This window comes from Mustela lutreola, chromosome 13 (assembly GCF_030435805.1).
Source record: "Mustela lutreola isolate mMusLut2 chromosome 13, mMusLut2.pri, whole genome shotgun sequence".
Lineage (NCBI taxonomy): Eukaryota > Metazoa > Chordata > Mammalia > Carnivora > Mustelidae > Mustela > Mustela lutreola.
This window is the reverse complement of record NC_081302.1, coordinates 35,588,410-35,612,789: the sequence shown is the minus strand read 5'-3', so window position 1 is coordinate 35,612,789 and position 24,380 is coordinate 35,588,410. Positions and strand designations below refer to the sequence as shown.

General features: G+C 37.9%; 1 protein-coding gene across 1 annotated transcript in view; it reads right to left on the bottom strand.

Annotated features, from left to right (window-relative positions):
* The window catches only part of DACH1 (dachshund family transcription factor 1), a 427,798-nt gene that overhangs the window by 186,121 nt on the left and 217,297 nt on the right, over positions 1 to 24,380 (bottom strand). Inside the window, exon 3 of the mRNA XM_059144718.1 lies at positions 6,037 to 6,198. Coding sequence (XP_059000701.1) covers positions 6,037 to 6,198 — 162 coding nt within the window. The remainder of the gene's footprint in view (positions 1 to 6,036; positions 6,199 to 24,380) is intronic.

Genomic DNA, 24,380 nt, shown 5'->3' with positions numbered 1-24,380 from the left:
ATTTGAGGTTCATTAACATTGCCAAGGCAGAGGATCCAATGTGCAACTGCAGAGCTCTGCTTGGTGGCCTGTGTACTCAGTTTCCTTTTATTTGCTTTCTCAAGGTCTCCAAGACTTTTTCCTGAGATCATAAAATTAATTTTTCCTTCCAAATACACACGTGAGTTAGAAGAAAGGAAATGACTACAGCATAAACTATTCTACTTCTGCAGGAGTGTTTGTGTGTGTGTGTGTGTGTGTGTGTGTGTGTGTGTGTGTGTGTGTTTTTAAATAAGAGGATGGTCAGCTGGGTAAGATAATTTTATCTCCTATCTGCCTGGCTTTTCTTTGCCTCCTTTTTGGTGGTGGTGGTGTTGTTGTTACTGCTGTTGATGGACAGAAATAAGGAGTAAAGAATATTAAGGAAGAACACAGCTGTTCATCCCAAACTCAAGTTTTTGCGTTTGCTTTGAAATTCCCACATCCCTGTTAACGATTGCAACCTTGAGCGAATGAAAACAAATCGTACATCTCAGGCACGTGAGGAGTGTGGATTTGGTGGGTCATTGCATCAGCATACTCTTGCTTGTGTTCCACGGTGTTCAGAAAGAGACATTCTGAAGTCTTAAGATGACTTCACTTCCTTAAAGAAATAACAGCAGTTAGGGGTTTCTGACTATAGTTTAAACAATGAGATTTTCTTGGGACATCTGTTTTGAGATCACATTTTGAATAGATATGAACTCATTTCCTACTAAGCAAGCCATCTACTATTGTTGATAGCTGTTTACCAGTTCTATGAGTCAGATATTAGCTAGTGGCAAAGGTCCCTCTTAAATCCTCTGAGCATTCTTTAAACTGTGTACATAGTGTTTTCCTTAAATAAAATGTTAAGAGAAGGTAAAAATGCAGTCTTTTCCTGCCTCCTGGTAAATTATAGTGCACAAAGTCTTGCACTTGGGAATAATATTTAATGTATTTATCTTTGAAGAGTCATTTCCTTTGTTATCGTTAGTTAAGGGAATAAGATATTAGGTTTAGCAAGTATTTAAATAACACAGAAACTACCGAGATGCTCACTGTGTCAATATTTATATAGCATTTAAAAACTAGAAGTAAAAATAAGTTTCCTTTATTTAGATTAAATCGACTGTGATTAATTTAGTACCCTCAAAAATGTGCATGATGCCCCTCAAAAGAGATAAGCAGATAAAACACAGCTATAGATACTATGGGATTGACCTTGGGTTCACTGGTTTTAAATTCTGCCTTTCCAATATCCTAGTCCCAATTTCCAAGCAGCACTTTTTTAAGCTGGTTATGTAGATCAGTCCCTAAAGCAAAAAAATAGCAATTTATCTGGCCTGTATGTTGTGGATAGTGTTGCCACTAAAAAGAATCCAGGACATTTTTCCTTCTTATCTGCAATGTAGCTCATATCAGCCAACCTGTCACAAGATAGTACTTGATATAAACAAGAGATTGCAAAGACATCTCAGTAATCAATATCAGGATGGCTACAGTATGGAAACCCCAACCAGTGCATATCATTTGTCTCAGCATCTATTTCTATGGCCAAATGAAGCATTAATTCAAATCATAAATCTATGGTGATTTAAATCTGGGAATGAGCACCTGCCTGCTTTAATGATTTATTTTGTACATTTCAGTAAGCAGGAGATTTGTCCATATGAACTGACAGGTCACCTTCAGATGCCAGGAGCGGACTGTTTATCACCATGCAGACTAGCATCTCATCTTAGCAAGTAAATATTAAACTAAAAGAATCCAATTGATTGTGGATGAGGGAGAATGGAGACACGGCCATATATTTTACTCAGTGTGCTGATGCCTCACTCGGATCTATCCCGAAGTCCTCACTTCTTCCTAAAATGATCATTCTGGTGGAAAGATGTGAGCTCAAGGTTACCATGTAAAATTGGGATATAAAATAATAATTTGTCAGTGTCATCAACTGCTCTAAAGACCTTCTTTTTTTTTTTTTTCTTTTTGGCTAATTTTGACAATTCATATTAAGAACGGGAAGGAGTCATGTGTAATGAAAAGATCCCTTCACCTCACTAAGCCAAATCAAACCAAACCAAACAAACACAAAATCTGTTTTCTGAGGCAATATGGATTTACTTACACCCGGGGTGGGGGTTTGGGGGTGGGAACTCAGGTAATGTTCCGACACAGGAGAACCTAAAATGTTCACCAGAACTTATGAGCTAGATGAGTACGAGAGAAAAACGAACCCTGAAGTGATCTCAAAAATGTCACTGTATTCAGGCAGGGCTGAGCAGCAAGGATACATCATGTAAGTAGCACCCCTCCGAGGGGCGTCATGCCTTCAAAGAGACAATTGATAGATTCATGAGAGCGGTAAGGTTGTATTCTGAAATATAGGCCTTTGAGATTCTTGAGATTCCTCCTGGAATCCATATGCTTCTATACCACTTCCTGCGCTAGCTAGCTGATGCTCCTGGATCCTGTTTTGACTGCCTGCTTATGTAGCCATTCCTCCCATACACTGGACGCTCCCTGAGTACTGGGACGGAATTATAATCATTTTGTGTTACTAGAATGAGCTAAAGTCAAATGCAAACAAAATCCAAAGGACACAAAAGCTCCCCCCTCAACTGACTGACAAGACTACAGCTTACCAAACACCTAACAGAGACAAAGGGAAACAGAGAAGGAAATAGTTCATGGTTGTAGAAAGAGGAAGAAGGTAATTCTCAGGAGGGCAAATTTGGAATAATAATAACAGCAAAAGCAGTACCAGTATGATAACCTTACTGGTGACCAAACAATGGGATAAGCAGACGTAATAAATAAACACTTGACTAACAGGATCTCCTTTAATTCTCATGGTGTAGATATCATTATGCCCCAATATGCAATGTTAGGCTCAGAAAGTTTACATAACTTTCCAAAGTCCCAGAACAGGTAATTACTGAACACGTCCCAAGAGGCAGGCACTGCTGTCAGAAACAGAGAAGACGGGGGGCCGTATAAAGCAACAGCCCACTTCAGCAACTACTTTGATCTATGCAAACTCAACTCAACACCCAGGAGTTCCCTGTACCTTCCTCACCCAACCCCTCCACCAAACCTTCTTTCGCTGATCTCTAGAAAAGGAGGGAGGGGGTGTGCTCTGGAAGGATAATAAATCATAAATTCTCAGACAACAGCAGCATGTGAGACTAGAATAAAAATGACAATGATAACATTTCTCCCCCCCAAATCAGCTACATATATCTAACAGAAATGATCTACCTGCCTCAAGGACTAGCAATGACACCAATGTTAACACACTCTAAAAATATTAAGACTCTGTAGGAAAATTCAAATAAATTTCTGCTCCTGATTCAAATTGGTGTTGGACGGTGGGGATCAAAACTAAAAAGCAACATGAAGAGCCAACTAAATACCTTGATGGAAGAAAAGTGATTTCCGCCAACTAGAACACGAAAGAAAAATCAAATTGCTTCTTTGTTTAAGTCATTATGGTAGCCCATGTGCCAGAATCATTAAGTAAACCACAATTTGGTCAGTAGGCAAATGTTATTCCATAATAGCAAATATGAAATGTATGTCAATGCCTAATTATGAACCATGTTCTCCTTATCTTATGCCTGTTGGATTTTCCAAAGTCAACTTCTATTCTGCTGCTCAGGAAATTCAAACAGAGATTATCATGTTTTAATATCTTTTGTTTTCAATGTTATTAAATTGCTTAATTTAAATATTCCCATTCCCAACATCAACTAGCAAGAACAGCCTGCAATAAACGCTTACTCTTCTAAAATTCTGAAAACAATCCAGATTGTTTTGCAATGGTAACTAAAATTTATAGTGGTCAATTACTTGTTTTTTAAAAGTGTCTAATTTTGTTCTACTTTACAGGCCAAAGAAGGAGGCTGCTTATTTTTTTTAAATGTACTTAATAGTTCCAAAAAGAGAATTATAATTCATTCATTTTATTTCAAAACAGTTTTTATTTTTATTTATTTTTTTTAAAGATTTTATTTATTTATTTGACAGACCGAGATCACAAGGAGGCAGAGAGGCAGGCGGAGAGAGAGGAGGAAGCAGGCCCCCTGCTGAGCAGAGAGCCCCATGCGGGGCTCGATCCCAGGACCCTGAGATCATGACCTGAGCCGAAGGCAGCGGCTTAACCCACTGAGCCATCCAGGCACCCCTCAAAACAGTTTTTAATTATCCAAAGTCTGAATTTATGTGTTTGAACCATGACCTTAACAGCCCGCAGCCCTCTATCCTCGCTCTAGGACCCGCACAAATGCAAGCGGTCATGTTGTCCTTCTTCCCTTCCTGCTGTAAGGCCACAGCTTTGGCTTTCTTCCACATCTTTTCATCCTTCTAAGAACTGCCACCTTCTCTATAATCTATTCTCAAATCAGCCCCATTATCACTGCCTCTTTTATATTTCCTTTGTGTAGTGCTATGGGGAAAGTTCTATTTTCCCCTTTTCTCCTTTAGAAGCTACCCTGTGGCATCACTGCAGCAGCAATGGTATTTTGCATATTGTGTATATATTTGACAATTACTTCCTATGCTAATATTAATACCTAGCGTATACTCCCGTGGAACTGCTGTAAGAATGATTATTACTATAATCTGTAGTATTCCTTCATATACTCTTAACTCTCTGACATTGGACAGAAGGTAAAGAGCCACTGAGTATCCAAAGAAATAATCTATTAAAACACTGCATGGAGAAGAAAATTTAATCGAACTGCCAAGAATGACTGCGTCCTTCATGAACATATGTTGGATAGAGTATCTTATACATATCTTGTAATAGCCAAATTTCTCTTGCTAAATTATATTTTGAGCACGATTTCTAAATTTTAAAGAGAAACAATACAGGGCAGTGGCAGAATACATTTGATTTCACTGACACAGAGATGCAAAAGATATCATCAATAAAAATGTTAACTCACACGTGAAGTTGTATTTGAAAAATGAACTACCCAAGTGAGTTCTGCAAAGTGAAAGCTGTTGGTTTGGATTTAAACAATGACTATTCACTTTTCATCTCTTTCCCCAAACCTTAAGGAAAAAAAACAATCAAGAGAAATTGAACTTGTATATTTACAATGAGAGATGCTGATAATGGTCATATATATATATATATATATATATATATATATATATAATTAACTCTCAACATAATTCTCATTCTTGGCAACACAGAAAGACTTGAGTTTATATGTCCTGATGCTGATGCAAACTTATTTGATAACAAATCTATCAGGAATTAAAAAGATAAAGTATGGGTTTGCCTGTAATTATGCTAGTCAATCTTTAAAACTTCTGATTATTGGGGCTCCTGGGTGGCTGTCAGTTAAATGTCAGACTCTTGATTTTGGCTCAGATCATGATCTCAGGGTCGTGAGATAGAGCCTTGCCTAGGGTTCCATACTGGGTGTGGAGCCTGCCTAAGATTTTTTTTTCTCCCGGGGCGCCTGCGTGGCTCAGTGGGTTAAAGCCTCTGCCTTTGGCTTGGGTCATGATCCCAGGGTTCGAGCCCTGCATCCGGCTCTCTGCTCAGCGGGGAGCCTGCTTCCTCCAATCTCTCTCTCTGCCTGCCTCTCTGCCTACGTGTGATCTCTGTCTGTCTAATAAATAAATAAAAATCTAAAAAAAAAAAAGATTTGTTATCTCCCTCTGCCCTTCCCTACCATTCACACACGCTCTCTATAAAAGATGAAGAAAAAAGAACTACACTAAACTCAAATCAACTAAAATTCTGACTATTAGAACTTACTTGTATTACAAAAGATATTAACCAAATGCTGTTAGCAGACTTTGCCTACAGAAAGCTGACCCTGTGTTAAAAAATTATGTTGCTAATTATTTATTCAGAATGCCTGTTGTTAGAGGGGCAAATAGCACCTCCAAAATATCCATTATTTTCTAACCTAAAAAGACCAGCTTCTTGAATGGGCACTTGACGGTTCTGTTCCTGAAAAGGAAGTAATTTGGTACCTACAAGATCACAAAAGTTTCTGTGAACGTATAACTTACCGACACTCGAATTCATGTCCCCATTTTCGGAATCTGCTCCATGTTGGCTATTAGAGGCATGATAGTTGCTCATGGCTTCCAATTTGATTTTTTTCACCTTCATTGCCTCGGCGATGGCTGCATTGGTAGCAGCGGCAGCTGCTGCGGCTGCTGCTGTCAGACCTTAAAAGAATAAATTAAAAACAAGATAATTCAAATTCTGATCTTTCATGTACCAGCCCCTGTACTTTATAGAGCACATATACAAAGATATGAGAGTATCCTGACTCCTCTGGGCGCAACTCTGATAACCTGTGTTCATTCCCCACCAGCCCAAGAGAAAACACTGATAGGATGGGGAGAAGGCACTCTAAGCTCCCAAATTAAATATTCGCAGAAACATCATTCATACGTAGAAGGATCGCAGTAGACATGCATCCAGAATTCTCTCTCAAACAGACCCGTTTGAATATGTTACTCTCCCTGTTTAAAATCCTCTGCCGCCGCCTAGAGAAAGCGGGGAGGAGAGAGATGCTTAGCTCAATTCACAAAAACCTTTCCCCAGGAAGTGGAAACCTACCTAATCACGCCATTTTCTTCATCCTCAGGCCACCCTCCAGCCACTTGCACATGCCACCAACAGACACACGTGCCCTGCCTCTGCGAGCTTGTGCCTTCACACGTGCCTTTCCCTTTGTCCGGAATAGCTTTGCCCCATGGCTCCCTTCCCTGACCTCCCGGCTGCCAGACTTCTGGCCCCAGAGCGAACACTTCAAACCACTGTGCCATGTTTGTCCAGAACAGTTCACCTTTGCTCGTCCAGAGAGTGGGACGTAGGAGTGGACGTGAGACTAGACACAGAATTTGAGGCCAGACTGTGGCCGAACAGAAAGCGAGGGACATGCCTTATGGACAGGCCATAGATAGCCCGCTGAGGTTCTGGAGAAGGGGATGGGTTTGTTTTTCTTAAAGCTGTAAACTTTTTTTTTTTTTTTTTTAAACCAGGTCAGTTCCTTTCATCCTGGCATCCCTCACCTGCAAAATGACAGACTTGGCAGCATCTGAATAATCTCCCCTAATTCTAAAACTTTTGCAGTCCAGGATATATAACCCTGCTCCCCATCCTCTTTTTTTTTTTTTTTTTTTTTTGCTATGGCTGCTTCAGAGTTTGTGACTACAGCGCTCAGCTCCGTTTGGATTTATCTGTGTGATTTATTTGCACTCCCAGCTGGTGGATTGGAGCCGGAACACCTCTCTCCTATTTTCCTCCCCACTAATCATCACTTCTAGTTACTACAGCAAATAAGTTACTGCCGCAGAAACTGTAAGAAAGTCTGTTGTTGTTGTTGTTTTCCTAGAAATCTCTATTTTTTTAGAGGTTAGAAGAGCTCACCTTCCTTCATATCAGACCAAAGAGGCCTTGACAACTTTCGCCCCAATGCAACAAGACCTTCAGAATAGATCTTTGAGTGAAAAACTGATAACTAGCTTCTAAAAAGGCACTGATGTAAACTCAAAGAATTCATCTGGGTCTAGCGTGTACATTTGTTGCCTTTTAAGTCCCAACTTGAACTGATTCTCTCATCTTCCTATGATTGAATTTACTCCCCAGTTACTCATTTCCTTCAAAGGTGTTTCAGAACATTCTCTTTCCTGTTAAAATTCTCCTCGTGTTTCCCAGCAGCTCTCTCTTCCTTGATTTTGCCTTGTCACAAATGTGACCATCTCACATGCCCCTTCCTGTCTTTGCCTGGTGTTGCTCCATCTCTAACTGATGACAGTTCCAGGTCTTTATCTTTTTTGCTTTTTGTTTTTAAGATTTTTTTTTTAAATGTATTTATTTGACACAGAGAGAGATCACAAGTAGGCAGAGAGGCAAGCAGAGAGAAAGAGGAAGGGAAGAAAGCTCCCCACGGAGCAGGGACCCCCATGAGGGGCTGATCCCAGAACTCCGGGATCATGACCTGAGTTGAAGGCAGAGGCTTTAACCCACTGAGCCACCCAGGTGCCCTTTTATCTTTGTTTTTATGCAGCAGGTAAATCTTGGTAACAGCATTCAAATAAGGAAGATTAAACTACAACTTGAGATATGATTGTTATTATTATTATACACATCTGAGTCAAATTCAGTAGCATGAAATATAACTATGCATGATGTAGCCACAATATGAGGATTAAATGAGATAGATCGTGTGAAGAAGGCCATATCATATTTTGATTTTGAGAGACAGAGAGAGCATGGGTGGGGGGGCAGGGGAAGAGGAGAGAGAGACAGAATCTTAAACAGCAGCACGCTCAGCCGGGGCCTCATGTGGGGCTCGATCCCACAACCATGAGAGCATGACCTGAGCTGAAATCAAGAGTCAGATGCTCAACCGACCGAGCCACCCAAGTGCCCCCGGGCATATCATGTTGTTAAACAGTAGGCATGCCCTGCACTCTACTCCCTCAGAAAGTCCAGTCCTAGCTGTTTCCTGCCGGATATGATGGACTGGCCACGCCCCCCTCAGCTAGAAGAATCTTACTTCTCCTTAGCTGGTGACACTAACCCTTGACCTTTAAAAATATTTTTTTTACAATTTTATGTATCTGATCTTATTTATGGTACTATTCTATTTGTCCACTTGACTGTCTAACCCTGCAGTTTTACATTTCAAACACAAATTTCAAAAGATACACAGTAGTTTCCCGCCCCTTGTCCATGGGAGGTACGTTCCAAGAACCCTCTCAGTTGCTGAAACCACAGATGGTGCTGAATCTTCTATATACTGTGTTTTTTCTATACGTTCATACCTATGACAACGTTTAATTTACAAATTAAGAAGTAAGAGATTAACAGCAAAATAGGACAATTATAACAATAAACTGTAATAAAAGTTACATGAATGTGGTCTCTCTCTCCCCCTCAAAATATCTCATTGTACTGCACTCGCCCTTCTCGTGATGACGTGCGATGATAAGCTATCTGTGTGATGGAGTGGAGTGAGGGAATGACGCCGGCGCTGTGACACAGCGTTGGGCTACTAATGACCTTCTGATGATTTGTCGGAAGGAGGATCATCTGCTTCCAGACCGCAGTTAGCCGAACGGTGGGAAAGGAAACCACAGATAAGGGGGACGACCGGAAGCATGTGACCTATACATGCTATCACTGAACTACATAATACTTATAAGTATTGCATTTTTAGTCTAGTTTAACGCAGTCAGGAAAAAAGCGATGACATTTTCAGCCGTTGCTGATTTTAGGCCCACTAACTCACCTGGCTCACAATTCTTAATTCTTTAATAGCTTTCAGATTCAAGCAATTTTCTCCATTTTCCCGGCTCCCTCTGGTGCCGCCGGCCACCCTTTGTTCCGGGGAGCCCTGTAATAATCTCTCAACAGCTGGCACTGTCCCCACTTCCAATCTCTTGGTCTTCGTACAGCAATCACCATAACCTTGTGGAAAGGAAAATCCAATCACGACATTCAATGCCTGCTCTTGGGAGCAAGCCAGTGTTTCACCTGGCTGTCAGGACCCGTCACGCTCGGTGACTTGCCTATCTGTGCAGCACATTCCGTCCCTCGGCTCCCACTTGCTCTCTGTGCTCCAGACACGCCGGCCTTCTCCCATCTCCTCTAGCGGACTCTACATTCCTTTCAAGACAGACGTGGGACATGGTCCCATTTCTACAAAAGCTCTCCCATCCCTGCCCCAGACCAGTCACCTGTCCATTATCTGCGGCTCTAGGAGTAGCAGCCTCAGCCTCCCGACTCTTCAATCTACCTGGGAAACAATGATCACCATTTCAAGAATCAGCTCAAAACTCACTTCTTGTGAAGAACTGACCCTCCTTACTACTCCCTCAAGAGGAGAACCAGCCATCCTGTCGTTTGTGTTCTCAACCTGCTTCATGTGAGCTTGCCATCCTTTGTGCAACAGAATCACCCAAGGCGCTTTCAAGCCACTCAAATGGCTGAGCCCTAACATAGGACATCCTGGCTGGGACTCCTGCATCTGTATATTTGGGGGGTGGATTTCACTGTTCCCCGAGTCATTTCAGTGTGCAATCTGAGAGGAGAAATTCAGTCCCTTGAATTCTTTAATGCTCTTTTGTGGGAAGAAGGATGGGAGGTGCCAACAGGTACGGCAGGTTTAAGGCTAGCTCCTCTAACTAGGTTCTAACTCCAAAAGCACAGAAACATGTCCCTAATATATGCATCCCAAACATCGACCACAATGCCTGCCACACATTGTCACTGAATGAAAAAACACTTCTGAAACTAGATTCCTTGGACAGCCACAGGAGAAACATGGTCACTGTTTTAACAATAGGTGTTATTAAAACATTTTGTTGATATTACAATCAATGTGAAAATACTAGGAGTAGCAAATTTCGTGAATCTAATACAAAGCAGGACTCTCCCACGTTACCTCTGCCTAGGGCTGGAGAGGATCACCAAATAGCTCACCCACCCCACCCTCTGTGTTTACTGTACTTCCTGTTGGCCTTGCAATGGCCCTTTCAGATCTCTGATGTAATCATCAAACCCCTCCGACTTGCTCTTAGAAAGAGGTCCCATTGTATATTTTGTTCCAAAATGAAGTTGTCTTTGAAAAAAAGAACTATAATAAATTCCCAAAATAACTCTAGCTTTCAGTCTACATAGAGAATTCAAACTGTGAAAACATTTACATGTCTTCAAGGATTGTCTACTTGTGTAAATACTGGTAACCCACGACCTTTATCATGCACCGTTCCCTCCCTGCCTCACGTTTTTCTCAGAGCATTTGTTCCCTCTGCCTCAGATTCACAGATTTTTGTCCTGTCCACCTTCAGTATTCCTCCCTTGAGTACATTATATTGCAAATTTAAAAGTGCTTTAACTCTTCCCAATCCAGACGAACCATTTTTATCTCAGAATTAGGTGATTCTGGGTTTCTCAAAGTGACAGTGAACATCAAGTCCAGCTGTCTCGTATGACAAAGTGAGAGGTGGTCTCCCCCAGACACACATTCGCAGACTATGTCTGGGACGGACTGAGGACTCTGTGTTTTCACCTTGCAACAAAACATGCGGATTCTGGTGTTCACTGCCCTTAGATTATTTGAGGGCTGTAATGGACACTAAAGTGTGTCCACATCTTACAATAAAAGTTTACTAACCAAGCAGATCATCATTGCCCTTGTTTTCAAAAGCGAGTATGCTTAAGAATCAACAAGGGAACTTGTTAAAATATTAAATCAGGTTCAACCAAGGAATCAGAGTTTGAGACAGACTGCTCTAGTGGGATGTAGACTTTGTAAAAATAAGTCTTCTTGTGCCTTGAGCCTACCAGAGCAGAAGCAAAAAGGCCAGCCAATGTAATGTAGCACTTTGTGCTACTGACGCAGCAATCCTGCATATTATTAGCTCCAGCAACCACTTACACATAGGAATCTGTTCGGTATGTACAGCAACTGTTACCGAAATAGCTTGAGTAATCACTCCTGATTCTTTAATTGTAAGTTTTTCACCAGATTTCCTTCTCTCACTGGGAGAAAAATTACAAATGTGTGTGTGTGTGTGATTATATACTGAAGGAACAAATAAATAATCTCCTATACTAACGAATGATTAACCCACCTATTTTACCTCACCAAACTTACTTTTTTACACTCTCAAAGAATATTTAAATATTTCATACATCAACAACAAAAACATGGACTAAACAAAGCTTAGTTAGATATAATTTCATTTTATTCTACAAGATCCTAAATCCAATGCAGTCAACAAGGGAGAAACGTACACTTAACACTCGTTTCACACTAATAAGATAATGGATTAAGAAATACTTTGTTGGGGCGCCTAGGTGGCTCAGTGGGTTAAAGCCTCTGCTTTCAGCTCAGGTCATGATCTCAGGGTCCTGGGATCGAGCCCCACATCGGGCTCTCTGCTCAGAAGGGACCCTGCTTCCTCCTCTCTCTCTGCCTGCCTCTCTGCCTACTTGTGATCTCTGTCTGCCAAATAAATAAATAAAATCTTAAAAAAAAAAAAGAAATATTTTGTTTAAAAAGATACTTTCCTTCAGAGGAAAAATAATAAGTCAGAGTTTGTACACTCCGAGACCTCCAGTTAGCCTTCAGGAAAGGGATCGTACATCAAAATGAGAGTAAAGACCATAAACCTTATATCATGCAAAGATTTTTTTTTTCTTTTCTATGAAATGTGGAGCTCTCCCTTTATAATATAAAAGTATAAAAACATAAAACATAAAAAACATAGAATTCTAAAAAATATAATCTACATCTATAAGCTCTACATTTATAATATAAAAGAATAAGCAGATGTTTACAAAGAATTTTAAAACACAGATTTTCATATTGTTGTCCAAATTTTGACACAAACACACTGTTGTGGGCTTCATGCTGCTCCGCTCCTTCGGAGAAAATTCTGTATATTTTTAACTGCGTATTATTAGTTTTCTTTATTCTCTTCTTGGCTTATAGATTTCTTTTACTTTCATTTTTTGATGCTCTACTCAAATATTTAAAATTCAACTTGAATAAGTGACTGTCATGGAAATTACTAGTCATCTAAACTCACTATCATATAGGAAGTAGACAGACACATGATGGTTAAAAAAATGGACTTCAAAAAGCTATACAAACTTTGGGCAACAGGCATCAGATATATATGGGATATTGCTCCAAGTTATATAATTCTTAAGGCTTCAACATTCTCATCTCTAAAACAGAGATATCAATTCTGACTTGATAGGGATGTTGTGGAGAATAAAAGCAAAATAATATATGCAAAAGCATGGGCACATTCTTAGCCCTCCACAAATGGTAGTAAATTTTATAAAGTAACCAGAATATCCATCCTGCCCTTATGTTTCTTTCCCTTGGTTCGGCTACTCACAAAACGATAACTATGGCAAAAGCTACCTAACGGTATAGAGTGAGAATTTAGCCATTGGACAAATGGAAATCTAAAATCCACGCTTCTGTCTAAACATTTTATTTAGTAGTCTACACTGATTTTATTTATCTTAAAGTTACTAAATCTCCACTCTGCGCTGTATTGATGCAAAGCCTTCACTCCAATTCAATATCCTAAAACCAATCCACGGGTTTATTTTGGGGAAGAGAAGCAGGCATTGTCACCACTTACAAGTCTTATTTTACTTTGCAAAGATAGCTTTTGAAAGCATAAGAAAAATGCTATCAACACAGCCTTTAAATCTTTCAAATGCTATATACAATCCTGATGACTCTTTCTAAAAAAGGGAAAAGTATCCCCATTCTATTTATTTCAAATAAGTTAGTCCCCCTTGTGATAAAGAGTAGATTACAACTATAGATTATAAATATCAATAAAAGAGACATATTGCTGTCAAATTCTTTCTCTGATCTGTTTGTTTGCTCATTAACTTGAAAGGTCCAATCTTTGATCTTTGGTTTCAAAGACATCAAGATGACTTCCAAATGTTTGATATGTTGTCTACTTTTACATCACATTCCATATAAAATGTATTTCCCAAAATGTAATGGTTAAATAAAATGAGTTATATGCAAGAGAGAGTAAGCCATCAAAGCTCCCCTATGATAGACTTTTTTATTAGTTTATGTCACTTTTTATCCAAATTTAGAAGAAACCATTTTAAAGATGTAGTAGGTTATAGCCCATGGTAGTTATTATTAATATTCTGGGATTGATAAGTTATTTATGTCTGGCATTCTTCCTACTGATTATTCAGGGAGACAGGCGGCTTATAAATATCTCATCACTCCACCGTCACAGAAATTTCATCGACAGTGCTCATGCACAGCTATTAGCAATATGAATCTAACCATTACAAGAAGGAGGAAAATCGAACATGTGGCATTAATACGCAGTCCTGGTTCCTAACCATCTGATAGGCAGATGGTGTGAAGCGGATTCTCCAGCTGAAATGAAGGGGCACATCATTTAAAACCTTGTTTGCATTCTAACTGATATCAGTGCCATATTGATATACATGATACATCATGGCAGTATTTGAACAATCTAGTTTGTTTCAGTCATAAATGTTTACTGCCTTGTTTTTTTTTTAATCTTATAAGCATGTTCAGAAGAGTGTATTTTTAATTTATGAAACCTATTGTTTACTTCTGTTGAACTAGAAGATTAGTGGAAAGCAGGAATATTAAATTACTTCAACCACAGCAATATAACCAAGACAGATGAATAAAGTGGGTTTCTATTTTCAATAAAGGATGTTAGTAAAGGAGTTTTAAAATTAGCACAGGCATTTTGTGCATTAAATGCATTTATTCATTTAAACCTTCTGGCTTTTTTTCCCCCCCAAGTGGCATACAGAGAAACTTAATGCTTTACATTGCCATTCATTTAAAACTCTCACTGTGTGCAATTAATCTTGTCCAACAATTCAATTCAGAAAGTAAAACATCAAAAAGCATAGTTCAATTCAACAGTCATTACTGTGAAGTAATCTTTCTGCTCCTGACAGTTCCTATAGACTCTTTGCAAAACTCTGTTGAAGGTGCATTGTAAGCTCCATATAAGTTTGAATTACAACTCAATTGAAATCACTCCAAGTCTTAGAAGAACTTTTGGCTCAACATAACAACTTGAAAATACCAGTACCTTTCCTGTTCCCTGTTTTCTTCCTATCCTTATTTAAATACCAGCTGTCTAAAAAACTGACACTAATTTTCAGTTATTTATTTTTTCAATACTTTCTAAATAAAGGAAGATTGTGATTGAAATATACCTGTCCTCACCCTTGAATGATTACATAACAGAAATGATAAGCAACTAGAATAAGCGACTTAATTGTGAATCAGGGAAGACTGAAGATTTTGAATGTGAATTTGTCTCCTAATGTCCATTAGACTGACTTTTCTTGCCCTTTAAAACGCATTTATATTCTGCAGAGAAAAGGAAAATTGATCTTTGAGGCCATTAATGGAAACACTCCCTATACCAGTTTTCAGTTTTTCAATTGATTTAATTAGATTTTTAAAATGTTTGGATTAACAAAACCCCCCACTAATTTGGAGAAATATATGGAAAGAGTTTATTATAATGTTGATAATGCTAATCAATCAAATAGACATCAAATTTAGCCTTCTTATTCTGAAGAGCTTAAAATCACAGTCTCTCAGAGGAAAGAAAGTAACAGCAGTAGTGAAGTCAGTGGAGGGAACACCATGGGGGTGTCTTTTGGCCATGTGTTAAATCACTGACGAATTTCCATGGAAGTTTTTGAAACACTCAGCTTCTGACAACTAACTCACAGAATCAGGCTGGAACACAATTAATTACAATTTTTAAATTACTATGGTTTAAAATAAGAAAAGAGGTAATTTATGAAAAGCTGAAGTTGGCACAAAAAGGTCTTGAATATATAACTCTCACTTTTACTCCATCTGTTAACATTACCGCCTTGAGAAAAATAGTTAACAGCCACTTGGGGTCTAGACTTCTAAAGCATGGAGATGAGAAAACTATCTAATGCGACCCTTTTATTTTACTGATGATGAAACTTAGGGGCAGTGAGGTTAATCATTTCTATAAAGTCACACCATTAAATAATGATAGAGTAATCCCAATTCCCTTAACTCCCAGTTCAGCATTGACCACACTGACTCTGTCAATAAATGTAAAAAGAAAAGTACAGAATACAGTAAACTACAGAATCATTGAAAGAAAATGAATCTCCTTTGCTCAAGCAGCTTATAGATTGTATAGGGAGGCAAGGTTATAGACACTCCAGTGATGTCACAAGTATCAGCTGACTTCACTGAGAAAGCTCACCTAAATGTTCATCTGTAATTCATAGAATTTGGAACATATCTGCCACTGAAACACTGGTCTTTCAACTTCAATTGTGCCTGCAACTTTTAACCTGGACTAGGGGTAAAATACAGTATTTATATTAGCTTGAGTCTTATATTTTCACTACGGCACAACAAAAAAAGAGAAGAACAAATCATTATTTTCCCCCTGTATCTTGAATATGGAACAAATTCTAGAAAGAAACAAATTGAAATAAGTAAACTTTGACTCTAATTCTCTTTAAAGCACCCTTGTTATTATTCACTATTATTCCATCTCCAATACACTGATCATTAGATGTCCTCACGTTTGTCTAAGGCCCAAATATTTTTACTACTCACATGACTCATCGCCCTCAATTACTCAGTGCAATGACTCCAGGCAGGTGCCTCGTACTAGCCTGAGAATAACTGACAGTGTGTGACATTATGAAAGGATTTTTTTAAAGAAGCTACTTGTCAATATATTGGTGACAGTATAATAAGTGAAAAGAAGAAATGGTGCCATAAATTTAATTTCCTGCAAAGGAGTCACCCCATTGGCATTTTAACTTACGAATAATCTCCCCAAATGTTCACCTACGTTTCTCAACACCTAAATCCTCTCCTAAATCTTTTGATACTTCAATAAGCCTCTCGCTTTTTTCCTTTTTCTAGAATTCAGATAGCATGTGGTTGTTGGAGAGAAGGAGAGAGGAAATAAGAAAAAAGTGTCACAGAGGTGGCCATTTTTAACATGAAGTCTGACGTTGCGGGGGTAGAAGTAACTGGAAAAGGTGTGGCCACATCCTTTTCCTGATATAGGAGTGCACGTTTTTTTCAAGGAAAAGGCACAAGGAAGAAATGTAATTATATAAAACACACACACTTTATGAACAGTGTTCAAGGTCTGTGTTGGGAACAATAGACAGCCATGATCACTGAAAAACAACAGGAACAGGGGGACTAATTGAGACAATATATTCCTCACCCCTCTGTCATTAGTTTCTAACATTTCTATCAACATCTCATTTAATCTCCACAAGCAGCCGAAAAGGTAGATATTTTCCTCATTTGGTTATAAGGAAAATGTGAACGATGACAGGCCAATTGTAGTACTTGGAAAAAGAGGGTTTTGGTTGAAGTTTTTGAGTTGGATTATAGAAAAAGAATAATCCTAATTAATTTAGAAGTGTACATAATACAGCCATGCGATAGGGAAGATGCATAAGAAATACAGGTTAGGGGCACCTGCGTGGCTCAGTGAGTTAAGCCTCTGCCTTCGGCTCAGGTCATGATCTTAGGTTCCTCGGATCCAGCCCCACATTGGGCTCTCGAGCAGAGAGCCTCTTTCCCCCCGCTCTGTCTTCTGCTCTGTCTACTTGCTATGTCTCTCTCTCTGTCAAATAAATACATAAAATCTTTAAAAAAAAAGAAAGAAAGAAAGAAAGAAAGAAAGAAATGCAGGTTATAGTTCATAGTCTCTAGTGGTTAGTGGTTGTCCTCTCTGGACAGTGGCATATTGAACAGATGCAGCCCTATCCTTGGCACACCTTTGTAATCAGAGTCAAGTTACTTATTTTTTATTTTTAGTATAGCAGAAAAATTAGTTGTCTGATTTTGAAGCAACCTTGTACTTTATCACTCAAGAAATAAATGCTATCTATGTTTAAAACCATTCTCCTTTTGAGGTTTCATTAGTATAGTCAACCCAGCTCACCTAGGAATGGAGCAGGTGGATGTCAAGGAACAGCTACCCATGGTTATTATTACTCACTTCTGCTTTCCTGCTGTGAAAAATCATTATTACAGAAAGAACCATTTAATTCTTAACACGGCAAGGAATGTGAGTCTTTTGTGTATTCCAATAGAACCTTTCACTTTATTTCAAAACAATAGTAAAAATCTTAGCAAATCTTCAATTTTCCTTATATTCCTTTATTTTAAGAGCAAAGTCTGCAGTTAGACTGATCCAGTGGCTTCTCTTGACCTAATTTATGTTGTACCATGAGATTCTATTAAAAGAAACTAAATCACTGCAGTAGATTTATTCACCTTAAATAATTTAAGCTAATTGAAAAAGAACCAAACTAAAACTAAAACACTTCTCTCAAGCATTCAACTCCTGCATGTCAATTAGTAATTTAAACAACCAGCTAATCACAACAGCTTTATGAGAAACACGGACCTGTGCTATGTACACATTTCCCTACCTTCACTGAGCTGAAGACAGAAACAAACACCAATTCTGAGTCTGAAAGTATGTGTTTCTATTCTGTAGTAATTAGGCAAGTCCAGTGAAATATTTTCACAGATGGAACTAAGATTTTTCTCAGTTTTCCCAAACAATTTTGAGAAGAACACAAAGACAAATGAGAGAAATACCTGGAAAAGCATATCCAATCACTCTTTTGACAATGAGTTACGGTGTTCCAAATTTATAACCGGACTTGAGCGGAACAAAATTAAAAACATTGTTATTCACAAAAGTTACCACATCATAATAACCAGGAACCGGATTCCTACTGGGTTAATTTCAAAATTAAGAACCTGGCCTAATATCATTATTATTATGATTTATTAATGTCATATTGCTTCTTGTTGTTCAAAGTTGCTAAATATCATTTTGATTTAAGCTATGTTAACAGTGGCCCATAATGTTTCCATGACTTACAATATTCTGATTGTCCTGTCATCCATCATTGTAGAACTCCATTTGTAAAATCAATGGTCATTTTTCTCACGTAATTATTTAATTTTATAATTCAATCTCCCTAATACCTGGAATGTGTGGCATTGTCACTCATATGACAGTCCTACAAAGAGTTACAAAGCTTTCTGCAGCATTTTTACCATACATCTTTCTTAAGAGAATTAGAAAATTCAAACATAACTTTGTCTTGGAAGTAAAGCTTTTTGAAATATGGCTAAAGTGCACACTGCATAAAGACAACACACTTAAGCAGACTTTTCCCCCTTTAAACAGCATTCAAATTTTCAAAAGCAATAGATTCTCAGTCCACGCGGAGTCTATTGCATTATTCATTTCATGTGCAACCTCATGCTGGACCATAAATTGTTACTTTATCTAATCAAAGGAGACTTAACTCTACAGAAGGTCAAAGGTTTAATTTTGTGAAGTATTATCTTACGCTATGAGTTTAACCGAAAAATAGAAGAAGAAAAACAGCCAAGAAACTGGTAATAAATGAACCTTTATTGCCTCAGGCATTGGCCTAGTTAATAAACTTTCATTGAAGGTTTCTTTCAACTGTTACGGACAATGAGAGGAAAAAAATCTTAAATTACAGCCATGTGTGACTTTTAAAGCAGTCATTCTTTTTTATCTCAACCTCCCTAGCTCAGGGAAAAAAAAAAAAAAAAAAGACAAAGAGAGATTGTCTTCGATCTTTTAACCAAAAATGTATGTTTCTAAACAGATGAAAAAGTGCAGATAAACTTTTCTAAAAGCAGAGGTCAGCTTTGAACAATATGAAAAAAATGCATTCTTTAGGTGTTGAATCTTAGAGAATAATCTCTCCAGCTAAATGTAAAACTACAAAAGGGAGGAAGACATGTTGTAATTCTCCACAAATCTAACTCTTAAATTAGTCTCTCATTTAACAAAACATGATGCCTTATAATCTCCCTATTACCACACTAAGTCCATTGTTGTTTTAATATCCATTAAATGCGTTGTAAATAAGTGTATTATTTATGTACTATTTGATCCATTTTAGAAAAAAAAAGAACCTCTTATTTTCAAAAACAAAGACTAGTAGCAAAAGAATCCCTTTTATTCTCATGCAATTAAAATCTTTAGGAGAAACTAGTCTTTTTAGCTGATACTCATAACCAAAAACTGCCTGTGGGTCGTACCTTCCCTCCCATTATTTTCCAGTAAAGAAAATAAACTGAGTTGTTCTAAACTAATATATATATATATATATATATATATATATATATATATATATATATTTTTTTTTTTAGGAGATACTGTGAGTGCAAAAGTTACCGTGGCCTCAATTCTGATATCTTTATCTCCAAACCACAGCATAAATAAGGTAGATCCTTGTCCCAGCAGAGTTCACTTAAGCTGTGAGAAAAGAAAGAAGCCATGTTGTGCATCTTCCTTTAATCTTCTCAAACAGAAAAGGAAAGTGGGCTCATTCTGTGCTCCTAACTGGACACCCCCTGCCACATTCCGCCCAACAAATCACAATGCTCTCAGCAGGGCACCGAACCCTCTTCCTACCTGGCAACATTTGGACAGAAGTGGGCTCTACTTCGTTCCAGAGACATGTGCTCGGGATGCTATCTTGGCCACCTTTGAATCTGAACACGATAGCTGCTTACACCAGCAGCACCAGGTGAAAGCAAGACCAGGCTCCCTACTAAGAAATACACTCTTCACAGCTGGGAAGCAATGAGTTCTCCTGGGGTCAAGGATGAAGCACGTTTATTAGTAGTAGCTCCATTTCTTTTCTATATTTGCCAACAGTAGTGAGAGACTTAGGAGAAAGTGAAAAATACAGAGATTAGAGACAATTTAATGGGAATTCTGAGCAAGGGGGGAAAAAGTCAAGTTCTACACATTGAATATTGAGAATGAATACACAAATCGTTGTCAAAAGTGCAATTGATAATCATGATTTTTTCCCCCACTTTATTTTCGACCTGATTTACATACATGCGTACCACTGGGGAGCGGAGGAATGAAAAGCAGAGGAAAAATGAAGAAATACCAACTACTTTCTAGAAAAGAAACACAATATTTGAATGTGTATGGTGAAAGGCTAATTATATACAACTGTGGATAAATGATTTCAAATTAGCAAGGGTGGTAATGCTTTATAATTTCAGGGGTTTTTTGTTTATGCTTTGTGAGAAAAGCTGAGGTACATTTAGCAAGAAACCCAAATGGCCGAGAAGCATGGAGGAGTAAGAAAAACAGGTATCTCGAATCTGATTCTTTATTCCATTAATCAAAGTTTTACGGGCTTAGAAAAGTTCTACTACAGTACACAGAGAGGAGGATAAGAAAAAAGAAAGATCAAGGGAATTCAAAGGATTTATTAAAAGTGCAGACCGTAACTCTGACTAGTGTTTTAGCTAGATAGACACAATTAATTAATTGTAACATTGTGAAACTCTAAAATGCTGAAAGAACGTGCTCCTGCCTGCAATGTAGTAATGTAGCAAAATACTTATAATCTTTCAACCACCAGGAGCTTTTGTTGGTTTTTTAACCTAATCCACAGCTTGACATAGATCCTAGGGTAATGGAACACAGTTCTTTGATTGAAATAATATCTAAACATTGCTGCGCTAGCCCGGTGGCCTAATAGAAGTCTGTCTCTCTGGAACTCGAGAAATTCAAGGCTGGAAACAAACTCCCACATTGAGCTCTGGCTTGTAAGTCCTTCAAAAAAAGCCTTTGAGACAGGAGTGTGCCCTTTCCAGTTTGACAGGACCAAAAACGGGTATAAAACTTCCACAATCGCTTTTCTTTCAAACAGTGAGACAGTCAAAGCAAGTCATTTTCTTCATTCATGAGAAACTTCCTAGTAAGACAACAGTATGGTGTTGATAATCACAGAGAGTCTCAGACATGTCACAAAATAGCTAAGAATTTCAGAAGGGATTCACTCCCCCAGCCTTCTCCATTTTGGTGTGAAAATCTACAAGAATATCTACAAGTTTTCCAGTCATTGTTACCAAGAAAGTTGATCCATATATTTTTGTCAATTTTAGTCATGAGGAAAATTTCAGTGTTTAAAAACACTGAAGATATATAAAAAGAATTTATATATATTATATTGGGGCGCCTGGGTGGCTCAGGGGGTTAAGCCTCTGCCTTCAGCTCAGGTCATGGTCTCAGGGTCCTGGGATTGAGCCCTGCATCAGCCTCTCTGCTCAGCAGGGAGCCTGCTTCCCCTTCTCTCTCTGCCTGCCTCTCTGCCTGCTTGTGATCTCTGTCTGTCAAATAAATAAATAAATAAAAATCTTAAAAAAAAAAAAAAGAATTGATATATACTATATTTAGTGGGAAAAAGATCCTTTATATTATTTTGCTTTATTTAATTTATCTCAATTTGCCATAATCATAAGAATGTCACACATGGACATTTTACTGAGAGCAGAAGAATTTCTGGGTCTGTATGTGCAGCAATAGACTTTGATTATACAAACGCTTGAAAGACAATTGCAATAAAATCTCCATTGCATTGTGTATTCTCACCAGTTTCAAAAAAGCAAAGAAAATACACTATGAGGATTTACCCATCTACAGCCATCTTGTAGAAATTGCTTAGCAAAATCAGATGACTAGAAAACAGTAAATGCAAGGGTAGCATTAAATATACCTGAGGCTTCAGCTGAATTATGATTTTATGTTTGGATGCCGTGCTTATAATATTAAGTAATGAAAATGATTTTTTTTTACTTAGTGTCTGTCATCTGACACTATCAAGTCACTTTATAAACATGTTAATAAAAATGATACTTAGATGACAACTGAAATAGTCTGCACACTGTCACAAATGTGAAATCTTGACATATTTTATCATTACATAGTAAAACATGAGCTGTGAAGCTGGGTGGTAAGTAGAGACCGAGTAAGAAAAATCCTCAAGTTAAATAATAAGTATATAATCTTAAAAATATAGTAGTCTTTCTAAAAAGAATTCCAGGAGCACAACTACAGTTGGTGAAATCGGTAGGTCAACAACATGTAGGACCCAAATTCCTTCCATATTTCCTTTTTGCTATCCTCGATACACTGGGAAACACCTCCATGTGAGCAAGGTGGCTACAACAACTCTAGGAACCCAAACAAAAAAGGAAGAACTATTTATTACATATATTTCTTTTGAGCCCCTGAAGAAATTTTTCACAGTAGATGTTCTCATAAGCCATAAATTGCATCACCTGACCGTGCCTGAGCACAAAGAGAATGAGCTCACCATGGCTCACATCTGGAATGCAACATGGGCTGTGTTCCTCTTAAAGTACATGGTTGGAGAAAAAAAATGTGGAATTCTTCCATAAATTAGTGTTTTGTTATAAAGGAAAGAAGTGATAATGGTTATTGGCTAGCAACTAACAAAGACTGTAATGAAAGCTTACAGGAGAATATTAAAGAAAATAGCTAACAGTCTCAAATAGAAGCCCAATCACATTGCTATTCTAAATCTTCCATCATTTAAAAATCTTTCCCATGCTTGCTCAAAAGTTAAGCACCTAGATGCAGAGGATAATATCACTGTTTTTCTCGAGGTACTTTTTACTTCTCATAATGAAGGCCTTGTAAAAAAAAAAAAAAAGGTTCCATAAAATTATAATAGTGACCTTGATTTTTATATTTAGAGCTATCAGGAACAGAAACATGAAATAGCACTCAATTGCTCTGAGTTTCCTTTTCCACCTCTAGCTGGAGATATCTACAGAATAAATAATAAGATGGCACACCTATGGAATATGGAATAAGATGGTGTCCTTCATCCAACTGCCGGACAATAAAATGTATACAAGACAAATGTTATGGAATGTGACACCAAGGAAATGGTCACTTTTGAGCTGTATCAAACATTTAAACATTACCTGTGACAGTGAGCTGGCTAAAACTGGTGGTGATGTTATTCAATGCTTTGATAGAGTACTAGAAATATTTGCCTCATGTTCTACCTTCTTAAGGATGTGAATCAATATAGGAAAACTTGAAATAGCAACTACAGAGCTCAAGGGAGAGGAGAGAGAGAGAGAGAGAACTGAGGGAAGAGAGAGGCAACCTTGGCTTTAAGAAAAACACGTGTTCATTGCCATGCCAGTGCTGTTTGTTCTCTTCTTCTGTCTATGGTACCATTGACAGTAAAACAGAAATATTTCTGTTATTTTTAATAAAATTTTAAAATGGAGAGCAATAGCAGAAATATGATGGAGGACAAAGGATCTTTGCAGCCCAAGATCTGCAATTAGGTAAGATGGTCTCTGTTTGCAAGATCTAATTTCTGTGAGCTTTCTTGTCCCCAAATATAATAAAGAGAATCTCATTGCTCGTGTCTCACAAATTGCTGAGAACATTATATGGCATAGGATGTGTGAGAAATATATATGTATGTTCCATAATGACAGTTTCCTTCCTTCCTTTGTTTTGCTATCATTCCATTGTAATGGGGTTTTCCTTGTCTTTCTTTTTTTTATTTTTTTCTTTCTTTCTTTTTTTTTTTTTTTTGTTTTTTGGTTTTTTTGTTTTGTTTTGTTTTGTTTTAAGTAATATCCCCACTACCTAAAGAGCTGCCACTTGTTCAGAATGAAGGGCAGAGCCAGGGCCATGACATCACTCCCATAAATTTTTTCCTTCAACTGTATTTCCCAGGATCAATAATGAAACTTGATAGAAAAATATATTCCTCCTAAAGAATGTTGTTTCGTAAATACTTTGCATGGATGAACTCTAGATCAAATTTGAAGATTTTACAGAATTGGAATCCACAACTTATTGACCTTGGACATTTCACCTAACCACCCTGGAAGTGGGACTGATACAAGTATCTGCACATTAGGGTGATTATGAAAATC